The sequence below is a fragment of the Oncorhynchus mykiss genome, chromosome 27, assembly GCF_013265735.2.
Source record: "Oncorhynchus mykiss isolate Arlee chromosome 27, USDA_OmykA_1.1, whole genome shotgun sequence".
Lineage (NCBI taxonomy): Eukaryota > Metazoa > Chordata > Actinopteri > Salmoniformes > Salmonidae > Oncorhynchus > Oncorhynchus mykiss.
In genome coordinates, this window is record NC_048591.1 from 952,243 (window position 1) to 966,907 (window position 14,665).

The 14,665-nt window shown below is 40.4% G+C and overlaps 1 protein-coding gene across 4 annotated transcripts in view; it reads right to left on the bottom strand.

The window, feature by feature from the left end:
• col4a4 (collagen, type IV, alpha 4) overlaps positions 1-14,665 on the bottom strand; it is a 159,474-nt gene that overhangs the window by 90,745 nt on the left and 54,064 nt on the right. For all 4 annotated transcript variants that reach the window (XM_021587194.2, XM_021587193.2, XM_021587197.2 and 1 more), the window contains 5 exons: positions 13,732-13,794; positions 9,638-9,673; positions 9,317-9,358; positions 6,545-6,625; positions 2,762-2,806 (listed from right to left, as the gene is read on the bottom strand). In XM_021587194.2, coding sequence (XP_021442869.2) covers positions 2,762-2,806; positions 6,545-6,625; positions 9,317-9,358; positions 9,638-9,673; positions 13,732-13,794 — 267 coding nt within the window. The remainder of the gene's footprint in view (positions 1-2,761; positions 2,807-6,544; positions 6,626-9,316; positions 9,359-9,637; positions 9,674-13,731; positions 13,795-14,665) is intronic.

Sequence of the window (14,665 nt, forward strand, 5' to 3'; positions counted from 1 at the left end):
TGATTTAGTTTCAAATAACCGAAAGTGAGCGATTGTAATCTGAATAAAGAGAAAAAGGCCATTCTTGAATATTGTGTGAGACATTCTTACTAATATGCAAATAAAGCCAGTTTATTATTTAGAATGATTTATTTCTGTTTTTAGAGGGAGAGAAACCAAAAGCTCACAGTGCCTATTTTTCAAAATTTGTCAGTGAAATTCCCCTATGGTATTTACCCAAGTTCTTTCTTAACTCCAGGAACACAGCTTTTTGTTGTTGTTGCCTTATGCAGGACTATAGTGCCAGAGGAGAGACTCTCAGACTGAAAACGCCTTCATTAATTGCCACAGTTTAGACTTCTGATAGATTCGTTTTCTAACTCACCCTTGTGATAGTGTGGTGCAATGACAGAATGTCACCATCTACCACAAACGGTCGCTGCATAAGCTCGTAACTTTTAAAGGAAGAACCACTATGTTCACTATTGAATGTTTACTTTTCGTAATTCACAAATATAAATGAGCGCAGCGAGTAGATTCAGTGGGTACAGATGTAAATTCAACATCTATTCCACGTTGGTTCAATGTAATTTCATTGCAACGACGTGGACACAACGTTGATTCAACCAGTGTGTGCCCAGTGGGGATTGATGGGCGCTTCTTTTTACTCAGGACAGCTCGCGTGTGCTGTGTGAAAGTAGCTATCAACTTCTGTACTGCTTGAGTGCTCAAGAAACTTACTCGTGGGAGCATAGTATGAATGAACGGCCAATCATATTGCTCAAATACAAAGACCACAACTTTTCTGCGTATAGTCTTTAATGGTTTCAGTTGTAGACAGAGAAGGTAAAAGTTGAACTGGAACACAAAAATGTGCTGCGACGTTACTGACTCGGTCGGTGCTGCTGCTTTGATAGACGGGTCTCACCACACGTTTTACGGCAGCTCTGCCATATATGGCTCTTCGGTTTGTTGCCATAGGGGAACCCTTTATGGTGCTAGGTAGGACCCTTTGCAGAGGGTTCTACCTATAACCCTCTACGTACTTAGGGTTATTCATTGAACTACCTAGAACCCTCTATGAAGAACCCTCTTTGAACCGTCCATGAACAGTTCTAGTAAGAACCTTTCAATATTTGAAGGTTTCTTTCCAGAACCCTTTAAAATTAAACTCTTTAAAATTAAACTATTTATGACAAAACATTACATATATCATAAGGCCTTTCTTTGACGGCCTAGTTATACCATAACACAGTGGTTTTTCCTAGTCACCATGCTTCTACACCTGCATTGCTTGCTGTTTTGGGTTTTAGGCTGGGTTTCTGTACAGCACTTTGTGACATCAGCTGATGTAAGAAGGGCTTTATAAATACATTTGATTGATTGGTTTTAGAAAACACCTGGTTTACAGGTCATATCAAGCCTTCAAGTCACATTATGCTGGCACGCAAAGTGGAACCATGCAAACTGGAACAACTATCTAAGTAGCCACTTACAGATTCTCTAACAACTAGAAACATGTATGTTATTTATCTCTGTGTAGCATCAAATCAATCAGTCAATGTACATGCTAAAAACACAGATATTGAAACAAACAATCCAAAATATATTCTTTCTATAGAGTATTCTGGGAAATATGATCATGATGAGCATGGTTTTGAGTGTTTTACTCTACAGAGAGTCAAAATGACACAATCACACTCACCTCTGGTTCACCAGCACAGGGGGTTCTTTTTACACCACTGAGTGTTAATTTAGCTTTTTGTTACACTGAAATATTACACTGAAATATCTACACTGGTAACACTGGACGATTTGCTGGGTACAAATATTCTCATATACTGAAGGTACAGTTGAAACATTGTCTCACCTATCTTTTTAAACTCTAGAGCAGGAGTTTCCAAACTTTTCCACTCATGCCCCCCTTCCAGCACAGGGGAACATTCCATGCCTCCCGTCTATTTCTATGGGCACAAGCACTGTTCATGACACAAACTGTTCACACCCCTCTTGTTGGTGGAGATAAAATGTTGCAGGTTTAAAGCTTATTTTCTTGCAATTCCATACATTTTGCCATGCCTAATGTGTATTCATGCGATATTTGAGTGACTTAAACACTAAAACAAAATCTATGGGCAAAATAACATTAGCTGAAATTATCTAGTTGATCTGGACATTTCTAACATGTTATAAATAGCTCTCTAAGATATGACTGACATTACAAGAGAGAAAACTGATGATGCACTACCCAATTTCGAAATGGCACCTTGTGCATTCTACCATTATAATTTTCAAGAGTAAATTGAAAGCCGGACTGAGTTCCTTTAAATTGTATTTTTGCATCATCAGTTTGGGAACCACTACTCTAGAGAGTTAACGTTTAAACACTGAGGTAATCACTAATGCTCAAGGCACTTTTTAAAAGAAAGATTAAAAAAGCTTTCCAAAGAATCATTCCTGCCTTCCAAAGAATCATCAAAGAACCCTTTCTTCCGAAAACGGTTCTTAGGATGAAAAAGGTTATAGGCAGAACCCCTTGTCTTACAAAGAACCCCCGTCTTCCAAAAATAGTTCTTCAGATGAAAATGGTTCTTGGTCAAACCATCCCTCTGCAAAGAACCCTTTTGGAACCCATTTTTCTAAGAGTGTAGACTACTAAGACTTTAGGGGAAAGAAGAGCAGCCCCAGTGAATCCACAGACACACCTACACTCATAAGCACATACGTACGAATGCACAAAGTAATGATGATAAACAACATTCAGCTGGCTCTGTGTACTCACATCACTTCCCCTGGGTCCACACTCTCCCTTCACACCACTCCTCCCCTGCAATAAAACACAGGCAATCAATAAGAATCAGGAAATAATATATAGAATAGATACTTTGATGTATATTTTTTAGAACAGAAACTGGTATTCTGGCTTTCCCAAAAACCCATACAAACATTGAGAGGCACTGGGTCAGCCACTGTGTAGTCCCCCTGGATGGAGCTAATAATGGGGGGTTAAGTTCCTTTGTCAAGTGCACAAAGGCAGGAGATGGTACCTGGGATCAGAGACCAACAGCCTTCCAACTGCCATGAGTTCCAAATAAAATAAAATCACATTTTATTGGTCACATATACATGGTTAGCAGATGTTAATGCGAGTGTAGTGAAATGCTTGTGCTTCTAATTCCGACCATGCAGTAATAACTAACAAGTAATCTAACAATTTCACAACAACTACCTTATACACACAAGTGTAAAGGAATGAATAAGAATATGTACATATGAAGATATGGATGAGCGATGGCCGAACGGCATTGGCAAGATGCAGTAGATAGTAGGAGGGGAAAAAGAGGTGTTCTCTTGTTCATCAGCTCAGTGTTCAGGCTCTTTGTTCGGCCTGCAAATGATGCCAAAGTACTCTAATCAACTGGGCTAACTGTCAAGTTGAATCATCGCTATTATTAAGAGTCCTATCAAGTAAAGTAAAAATGTATTACACAGTTTAGCAGATGGTATGGCGGGTGCAGAAAAATGCGTATGTTCCTATCAATCAATGCAGTAAATGTCCAACAAGCACACAATAATGAAACATTTTTAAATGTTAAAAATGTTGTACAGCAGTAGATATGTAAATAGTAAGTAATCATTATTAAAGTGACCAGTGTTCAATGACTATGTACGTAAGGCAACCGTCCCTGAGTAGCTTGCTAGTGACAGTGACTAAGGGACAGAGTTGGGTCCCCAGGCCACCTGGCCGTGCTGCTGCTCCAGTTTCAACTGTTCTGCCTGTGATTATTATTATTTGACCATGCTGGTCATTTATGAACATCTGAACATCTTGGCCATGTTCTGTTATAATCTCCACCCGGCACAGCCAGAAGAGGACTGGCCACCCCTCATAGCCTGGTTCCTCTCTAGGTTTCTTCCTAGGTTTTGGCCTTTCTAGCGAGTTTTTCCTAGCCACCGTGCTTCTACACCTGCATTTCTTGCTGTTTGGGGTTTTAGGCTAGGTTTCTGTACAGCACTTTGAGATATCAGCTGATGTACGAAGGGCTATATAAATAAATTTGATTTGATTGGATTTGGATTTGGTATAGAGTAATGTATATACATACGAGATGAGTAATGTCGGGTATGTAAACATTATATAAAGTGGCATTGTTTAAAGTGACTAGTGATACATTTATTACATCCAATTATAATTATTAAAGTGGCTACAGATTTGAGTCAGTATGTTGGCAGCAGCCACTCAATGTTAGTGATGGCTGTTTAACAGTCTGATGGCCTTGAGATAGAAGCTGTTTTTCAGTCTCTCGGTCGCAACTTTGATGCACCTGTACTGACCTCGCCTTCTGGATGATAGCGGGATGAACAGGCAGTGGCTTGGGTGGTTGTTGTCCTTGATGATCTTTATGGCCTTCCTGTGACATCGGGTGGTGTAGGTGTCCTGGAGGGCAGGTAGTTTGCCCCCGGTGATGCGTTGTGCGGACCTCACTACCCTCTGGAGAGCCTTACGGTTGTGGGCGGAGCAGTTGCCGTAACAGGCTGTGATACAGCCCGACAGGATGCTCTCGATTGTGCATCTGTAAAAGTTTGTGAGTGTTTTTGCTCTTCCTGAGGTTGAAGAAGTGCTGTTGCGCCTTCTTCACCACGATGTCAGTGTGGGTGGACCATTTCAGTTTGTCCGTGATGTGTACGCCGAGGAACTTTCCACCTTCTCCACTACTGTCCTGTCAATGTGGATAGGGTGGTGCTCCCTCTGCTGTCTCCTGAAGTCCACGATAATCTCCTTTGTTTTGTTTTGTTGACGTTGAGTGTGAGGTTATTTTCCTGACAGCACACTCCTAGGGCCCTCACCTCCTCCTTGTAGGCCGTCTCGTTGTTGTTGGTAATCAAGCCTACCACTTTAGTGTCGTCTGCAAACTTGATGATTGAGTTGGAGGCGTGCATGGCCACGCAGTCATGGGTGAACAGGGAGTACAGGAGAGGGCTGAGAACACACCCTTGTGGGTCCCCAGTGTTGAGGATCAGCGGGGTGGAGATGGTTTCCTACCCTCACCACCTGGGGGGCGGCCCGTCAGAAAGTCCAGGACCCAGTTGCACAGGGCAGGGTCGAGACCCAGGCTCTCGAACTTAATGACGAGTTTGGAGGGTACTTTGGTGTTAAATGCTGAGCTGTAGTCGATTAACAGCATTCTTACATAGGTATTCCTCTTGTCTAGATGGGTTAGGGCAGTGTGCAGTGTGATTGTGATTGCGTTGTTTGTGGACCTATTGGGGCGGTAAGCAAATTGGAGTGGGTCTAGGGTATCAGGTAGGGAGGAAGTGACATGATCCTTGACTAGTCTCTCAAAGCACTTCATGATGACGGAAGTGAGTGCTTCGGGGCGATAGTCATTTAGCTCAGTTACCTTAGCTTTCTTGGGAACAGGAACAATGGTACCCCTCTTGAAGCATGTGGGAACAGCAGACTGGGATAGGGATTGATTGAATATGTCCGTAAACACACCAGCCAGCTGGTCTGCGCATGCTCTGAGGACGCGGCTAGGGATGCCATCTGGGCCGGCAGCCTTGCGAGGGTTAACACTTTTAAATGTTGGCTGCAGTGAAGGAGAGGCCTCAGGTTTTGGTAGCGGGGCGTGTCGGTGTCCCTGTATTGTCCTCAAAGTGAGCAAAGAAGTTGTTTAGTTTGTCTGGGAGCAAGACATCGTGGCTGGTTTTCCTTTTGTAGTCCATGATTGACTGTAGACCCTACATACCTCTCATGTCTGAGCCGTTGAATTGCGACTCAACTTTGTCTCTATACTGACGCTTAGCTTGTTTGATTGCCTTGCGCAGGGAATAGCTACACTGCTTGTATTCAGTCATGTTTCTGATCGCCTTGCCCTGATATAAAGCAGCATAGTTAAAGCAGCATTAATACATGGTTTCTTGTTGGGGAATTGTACCGTGGGTACAATGGCGACAATTGTGGGTGGGTACAACGAATCAGCGTATACATCAATGTTGTTGTTCAATGCAATCCGGAACATATCCCAGTCCACGTGATCGAAGCAATCTTGAAGCGTGGAATCGGATTGGTCGGACCAGCATTGAACAAACCTGAGCACGGGCGTTCCCTGTTTTAGTTTCAGTCTATAGGCTGGGAGCAACAAAATGGAGTCGTGGTCAGATTTGCTTGTAAGGAATTCTAGGTCAGGTGAACAAAATGACTTGAGTTCCTGTATGTTGTTATGATCACACTTGTTAATCATAAGGCATACTTCTTACCATAGAGATGTTTGTTTCTGTCGGCGCGACACGTGAAGAAAGGTGGCTGTACCGACTCTGATAACGTATCCCGAGTGAGCCATGTTTCCATGAAACAGAGAATGTTACAATCTCTGATGTCTCTCTGGAAGGCAACCCTTGCTCGGATTTCGTCTACCTTGTTGTTAAGAGACTGGACATTGGCTAGTAGTATACTTGGGAGCGAGTAACTTTCGAGCTGCTAGTAAGCCTCTCTAACCTCTAGAGTACCTGCCACCCCACAGACAACCAATGATAATCATGTTATAGAAGACATCCTGATCACCTTGCTTCCTTTGATGTAGAAATCTTCTGGGGGGTCCACAAACTCAAAGGGTCCTGGGGGCCCTTGGGTACCCTGGTCTCCCTATGACACATACACAGTTGAAGTTGTCAGCACATTCTTTACACACAAACTGTATCTATATATACAGTACCAGTCAAAAGATTGGATACACCTACTCATTCAAGGGTTTTTCTTTATTTCTACATTGTAGAATAATAGTGAAGACATCAAAACTATGAAATAACACATATGGAATCATGTAATAACCAAAGAGGTGTTAAACAAATCAAATGATATTGTACATTTGAGATTCTTCAAAGTAGCTACCCTTTTCCTTGATGACAGCTATACACACGCTTGGCATTCTCTCAACCAGCTTCATGAGGTAGTCACCTGGAATGCATTTCAATTAACAGGTGTGCCTTTTTAAAAGTTAATTTATGGAATTTATTTCCTTCTTAATGTGTTCGAGCCAATCAGTTGTGTTGTGACAAGGTACATGTGGTATACAGAAGATAGCCCTATTTGGTAAAAGACTAAGTCCATATAATGGCAATAACAGCTCAAATAAGCAAAGAGAAACTAAAGCCATCATTACTTTAAGACATGAATGTCAGTCAATCACAAAAATTTCAAGAACATAGAAAGTTTCTTCAAGTGCAGTCGCAAAAACCATCAAGCGCTATGACTAAACTGTCTTTCATGAGGACCGCAACAGGAAAGGAAGACCCAGAGTTACCCATAAGTTAATTAGAGTTAACTGCACCTCAGATTGCAGTTCAAATAAAGTAACAAACACATCTCAACATCAACTGTTCAGAGGAGACTGTGTGAATCAGGCCTTCATGGTCAAATCGCTGCAAAGAAACCACTACTAAAGGACACCAATAATAAGAAGAGACTTGCTTGGGCCAAGAAACAGAAGCAATGGACATTAAGAGAGGTGGAAATCTGTCCTTTGGTCTGATGACATTTTTGGTTCCAACCGCTTTGTCTTTGTGAGACACAGTGTAGGTGAACGGATTATCGTGGCACGTGTGGTTCTCACCGTGAAGCATGGAGGAGGAGGTGTGATGGTGCTTTGCTGGTGACATTGTCTGTGATTTATTTATCATTCAAGGCACACTTAACCAGAATGGCTACCACAGCGTTCTGCAGCGATACGCATCCCATCTGGTTTGTGCTTACTCAGAAAAATTAAGAAAAACCCTGGAATGTAGGTGTGTCCAAACTTCTGACTGGTACTATATATATATATATATATATATTAAAATACAAAAAAACTGTCATGGGTAGCACAAATAAAACATTACAAAATCAACCAGAAAAACAGTTACATTTCTCCACAAATCAGTCCCCAATCAATGCTTTAAATTACCCAAACAGCACCAGAACATCAAGATGAAATGTATTTTGAATTTTGTTCCAGCAATACGGTGCATTAAAACTAAAAGCAGATTCACCAAGCTCGGTGGAGACCCTAGAAACCTCAAAAGTAAACCAATCCTGTGAACGGGTTAGGCAAGGTGTCTATACTTCAACAGCAAAGGTAGATTAGTCAGAAGTTTATGAAGTAGGGCCTTGTCAACAAAAAGGGAGTAATGTAGAGATCTACAGGTCTTTAGCGAAGTCCAGCCAACCTTTTGACATAGGATACAGTGGTGAGTATCAAAACTGTCACCTGTAACAAAATGAAGGGCACTATGGGAGATGGCATCCAAAGGTTTATGAGTATTTACACTTTGATAAATAATATCACCATAATCAAGAACAGATCAAATTATTGACTGTATAATCTACTTCCTAATGCTTAGAGAAAAGCACTATCTGTTTTTATAGAAAAAGGACACTTTAAATATTATCTTCTTAACCAGCTCATCTTTATGTTTTTTAAACGTATTATCCATATCAATCCTAATGCTTGAGTATTTATATGCGGGAACATGTTCGATTGGAGAACCATCTAATGAGTGAACATTCTTACAAGAGTTTAAAGGGGTTAGGTTAAATGTGGAAGACACATTTCAGTTGAAGGCATTCAGTTGTACAACTGACTACGTATCCCCCTTTTCCTTTCCCTAAAAACATGTATTTTGTTTTGCCCGTATTAAGCACAAGTTTTAAATCAACAAGGGATTCCTGCACAGCTATAAAAATCTGACTGTAGTTTTTACGCAGCCACATGAACAGTCGGGGCAATAGCATACAATAATCTACATAAAGATGAAGTTTACAATATTTTACAGTTTGACCAATGTGTTTATATAAATAGTGACGAGAACAGGTCCCAAAATCAACCCCTGTGGTACACCTTATGTACCTCAAGAAATGTAGACTTAACCCCATCAATCACTATGGCCTGAGTTCTGTTACTAAGATAATCATTAAACCATTAACAGGCGTCAGAGCTCAGGCCTATTGACGACAACTTATTCAATTAAATAGCACGAGCAACAGCATCAAAAACTTTTGACAGGTTTACAAACAAAGCAGCATTTCATTTTAGTGACTAAAGCATTGACAATATCATTAATAACTAAAGTGGTTGCTGTAATAGTGCTATGCCCAGGCCTACACCATAATTGGTTAACATTAAAAATACATTTGCAAAAGTTGTACATTTCAAGAATCTTAGCTAGACAAGAAAGCCTTGAAATGGGGCGATAAGTATTAAGATCACTACTATCCTTGCCCTTATGGATTGGAAGCACAAGAGCTGATTTCCATACTTGTCCTGCAGGGGTGTTATGGACACACTTGTGGGTTACTCACTTCATCTCCTTTCTGTCCTGGCAATGATCTTCCTTTCTCTCCCTGGTAAAATGACAGGGTGAGAGGGAGAGGTAGAGGGAGATAGAGAATTCATGAAAGAGAGAGAGAGTGAGTGTGACAGATAAATACAACTAAAGCTAGCCTATGGAGAGGGCCGTGTACTAGTGTTTCATATGATTTAGAATGCTTTCAACATAGGGGATGTTACTGAATATGCAATTGTGGCATAAAATAATATTAGATTATCCCTTTTCATAGTCTGTAGAGTAAAATGTGTGAAAGTGTAATCGAGCAGGTAGTTAGGTAAAGGTAGGAACATACAGGCGGACCTCTCAGGCCAGGTGAACCAGTTAAACCCTGCGGAAAAACACACAGACATCCTTATGAATAAACATGGTTTTAAACAAATTCAAGGTGATTGTTTGGATGACACTAGAACACACAATACACAAAGAAACAAACTGCAGGCTACGTACGATATGTACCACAAATACAGTATACATTGAACACACACATTCAAGTGAGAAAACACAATGGGTCCCAAATGGCACCCTATTCCTTATATAGTGCACTACAGTGTTTACACAGCCACACTCAGAACCCAAATCTGATTTTCCATCTATATCCAATGTTTTTTCTGACTGTCCACACTCTGTTTTACATGTGACCCATATCAGATTTGCACATTCAGTTGTAGCACACAGGTGCAATGTTCATTTCCTGTCACTGTTTCTTAACATTTTGGGGTGGTTGTTATTATAACAGAGGGTCATGTGCAAAAAAACTTCAGAGCACATATTTTTTTATCTGAGCGTCCAGACAGAAGTTTCATATGGAGGATAGGGTTTGTACCAGGATTCAGATTCACCTATGCAGGAGTGAAGATATCAGATTCCATTTGTGTTTTTTGTTGACACATTATGGAAAAGATCATATTGGTTTAAGATATGCAAATAATTGAAAAATTATCTGAATTAGGCTGCCTGTAAACGCAGCCTAAGCGTCAATGTCAGACAATTTTGCCACTCCTATTTTCCATATTTTCATTCTAAGCCTGCAAGAAAGTGTGTGCCCTCAGGCCTGGAGGAAAGCAAAAGTAATTTTGTTACCCAAAGCCCCCTTTGCTGGCTCAAATAGCCGACGAATCAGGCTGTTACCAACCTTTAGTAAACTTTAGGAAAAAAATGTGTTTGACCAGATAAAATGCTATTTTACAGCAAACAAATTGACAACAGATTTCCAGCACACTTATAGGGAAGGGCATTCAACATGCAGAGCACTTACACAAATTACTGATGATGCTGCATTTGACATTATCAATCATAGTCTGCTACTGGAAAAACATGTGATATGGCTTTACACCCCCTGCTATATTGTGGATAAAAAGTTACGTCACAATGTGAAAAAAAACTGTCTGCATGTTCTTCACAAAGAGGGCAACTGATGCTACTGAGCCAGATGTTTATTTGTCAGAGGAGAGGCTCCAGGTGGTATCTGATTTTAAGTACCTTGGCATCAAACTTGATTCCAACCTCTCTTTTAAAAAGAAGGGGAAAAAGGTAATTCAAATAAACAAATTCAACCTATCTTATTTCCGATTAATACAAAATTGTTTGACTACAGAGGTAGCAAAACTGTACTTGAAATCTATGATACTCCCCCACTTAACATACTGCTTTACTAGTTGGGCCCAAGCTTGCTGTACAACATTAAAACCCATTCAGACGGTCTACAAACAGGCTCTCAAAGTGCTTGATAGGAAGTCCAATAGCCATCATCACTGTTACATCCTCAGAAAGCATGAGCTCCTGAGTTGGAATAATCTTGTGCAATACACAGATGCATGTCTTGTATTCAAGATCCTAGGCTCCCCCTCCACTCAGTACTTTTGTTAAACAGAAAACCCAAACATATGGCAGCAGATCCACAGGTCTGCCATGAGAGGTGACTGTATAGTTCCCTTAAGGAAAAGCATATTTTGTCAATCTGCTTTCTCTGTGAGAGCTTCCCATGTTTGGAATACACTGACACCAGACACACATAACTGTACCACCTATCACACTTTCACAAAAAACATGAAGGCATGGCTAAAGGCCAATCAGATTTGTGAACATAATCCCTAGTTGTGTTTTGTCACTTTCCATGTTGTCTGCAGCTTGTGAGGTGTGGAAACACTGTTGCTTTTATGTATTTTGTCTTGTGTTTTTTTTGTGCTATGTGGCTCTGTCTGCATGTTACATCTTGCTTGTCCTATGTTGCTCTGCGTGTGCTAACTGCTCAATGATTGTCTGTATTGTTATTTTAATTGTTTTTAATAACCTGCCCAGGGACTGTGGTTGAAAATTAGCTGGCTGGCTAAAACTGGCACTATTACTGAAACGTTGATTAATGTGCACTGTCCCTGTAAAAATACAAATAAACTCAACTCAACTCTAACAGAACACAGAGAGTGTTCTTTAATGGAAGCCTCTCCAACGTAATCCAGGTGGAATCGGGCATTCCCCAGGGCAGCTATCTGGGCCTCTTACTTTTTACAATCTTTACTAATGAGCAGCCAAGGGCTTTTTAGGTAAAGTCAGTGTGTCTATGTATGTGGATGACTCAACACTATCAGCTACTACAGCGAGTGAAATCACTGCAACAGCAGTCAGTTTCAGAATGGGTGGCAAGAACAAGTTAGTCCTAAATATTCCAAAATCTAAAAGCATTGTATTTGGGACAAATCATACACTAAACCCTAAACCTCAACTATAAGAAGTGTTGATATGCTGAATGCACTGAGCTGTCTGTTTAAACTACTAGCACAGCTCAGACACCCATGCATACCCCACAAGGTCTCTTCACAATTTCCAAGTCAAGTACAGAGTATGGGAGGAGCACAGTACTACATAGAGCCATGGCTACTTTGAAGTCTATTCCACATCAGGTAACTGATGCAAGCAGTAGAATCAGATAAAAAAATACAAATAAAAAAACACTTTAAGAAGCAGTGGGGACTGTGAAGAGATACACACAGGCACAGACACACATACACTTGACAAGACACGCACCCTACACACACGTACACATGGATTTTGTATTGTAGATATGTGATAGTAGAGTAATGGCCTGAGGGAACACACTTAAAGTGTTATGAAATGTAATGCCATGTAATATTTAAATTAGTATATAACTGCCTTAAAGTAGCTGGACCCCAGGAAGAGTAGCTGCTACCTTGGCAGCAGCTAATGGGGATCCTTAATAAATACAAATACAAAACTAAATCCTGTAATGAATAATGTGGAAATTCAGCAAGTTGAGGTGACTAAACTGTTTGGAGTAACCCTAGATTGTAAACTGTCGTGGTCAAAACATGTTGATGCAACAGTAGCTAAGATGGGGAGAAGTCTGTTCATAATAAAGATCTGATCTGCCTTCTTAACAACACTATCAACAAGGTAGGTCCTAGAGCCCCTAGTTTTGTCACTCCTGCTCTACTGTCTGGTCGTGTGGTCTCGTGGTCTCATGCCACAAAGAGGGAAAAAATTATAATTGGCTCAGAACAGAGCAGCACGGCTGGCTGCCATGCTGCCAGTATGTACACAGAGAACGAACATTAATAACATGCATGTCAATCTCTCATGGTTCAAAGTGGAGGAGAGATTGACTTCATCACTACTTGTTTTTGTAAGAAGTATTGACATGTTGAATGTACTGGGCTGTCTGTTTAAACTACTAGCACACAGCTCGGACACCCATGCATACCTCATAAGACATGCCACCAGAGGTCTCTTCACAATCCCCAAGTCTTGAACAGACTATGGGATGCGCACAGTATAACATAGAGCCATGGATACATGGAACTCTATTCTACATCAGGTAACTGATGCAAGCAGTAGAACCAGATTTAAAAAACTGATAAAAATACACCTTATGGAACAACAGGGACTGTGAAGAGACACAAACACAGATACAGACACACGCATACGCATACACATGCTAACACACACACACTCTACACACACGTGCACATGCATTTTGTATTGTAGATATGAGGTATTAGAGTAGTGGCCTGAGGGCACACACTTAATGTGTTGTCAAACGTAATGTAACATTTTAAAATGTACATAAACAGAGTTGGGTAGGTTCCTTTCTAAATATAATCCATTAGAAATAGAAATAATACACAGACGCTGAGACGCGATTGTCTGGTGTCCCATTGTGACATAGCTGAAACCACCCTCCCGGAGGACGCACAGCCCAAATTCTCAACCAAAGAGGATCCGGTACGTGTCCGCTATTCATTTGAATATGTTGACAGTTGGAAAAATAGCTTGAGAATTAGAAATGTATGAAAGGCCAATGGTCCAATATTCTATAACACTGCTGTGCGTACGTATACACGTTTTGGACTATGATATATGCTTTATACTCACATCTGATCCATCCAAACCAACTGGTCCAGTAGGTCCCCTAGGGCCGCTAATGCCTTGGAAGCCCTGTAAAACATGAACCCTGCGTCAAACCCTAAAAAACAACCTGGATACATCCACAACCCACAAAGCATCTGAATGAACACATGGGTAGGTTAAGATTCCATGCTTAAAGTGGAATGAAAAAGGTGGTGTTACTAATTTTCATTTTAGTAACAGCGTTCATACTTTAGTGCAAATATTCTATAAGAGGTGCAGGTACTCAAGCAGGAAGGCAAGGCAAACTCGTTTTCACGATTTCTGGTATATCATCAAATAAATCAAGCGTGTTTTTGGACTCATTCAGAAGTTTTGACTTGACTTAGAAAAATACTCTTGGAAATACTCTTTAATATTGAAAGTACCATTTATATTCATAAACATAAGTTTAAAATTATGCTGTTGCTGCTTCCTGTTCACAATAACTTTGATTAAAAGCCCAATGTCAAAACACCATTTTGAAGTGTACAAATCAATGTTCAGAATATGCAGAAATAGTTTGTACTATTTGAAAACTTTAACATAAATGTACTACCTACATATACAGATGTAGGATCTTAATTTGATCACTCTTTTGCTGCTGAGACTTTTCCTGCAAAGAAGAAAATGCAAACTTGTTGTGTATTTTAATTTGAAAAAGGCTTCTAAAGTTTGTAATTTCAACTTTGAAATTTCAACTAAAAATTTAGCAACCCCTACATTAAAGTAAATGTATTATAATCCACATAATAAATCAAATTAGCTGTTGCTGCAGGATTATTCTCCTGCTTTAGAAAACTGGCATGTACATGTGCCACAATAGTAATCATATTATATCTGTAGAAGTGAGTGTAGAAGAGCCACCGGGGTCTGACAACTTGGATGGAAAATTACTGAGGATAATAGCGGACGATATTGT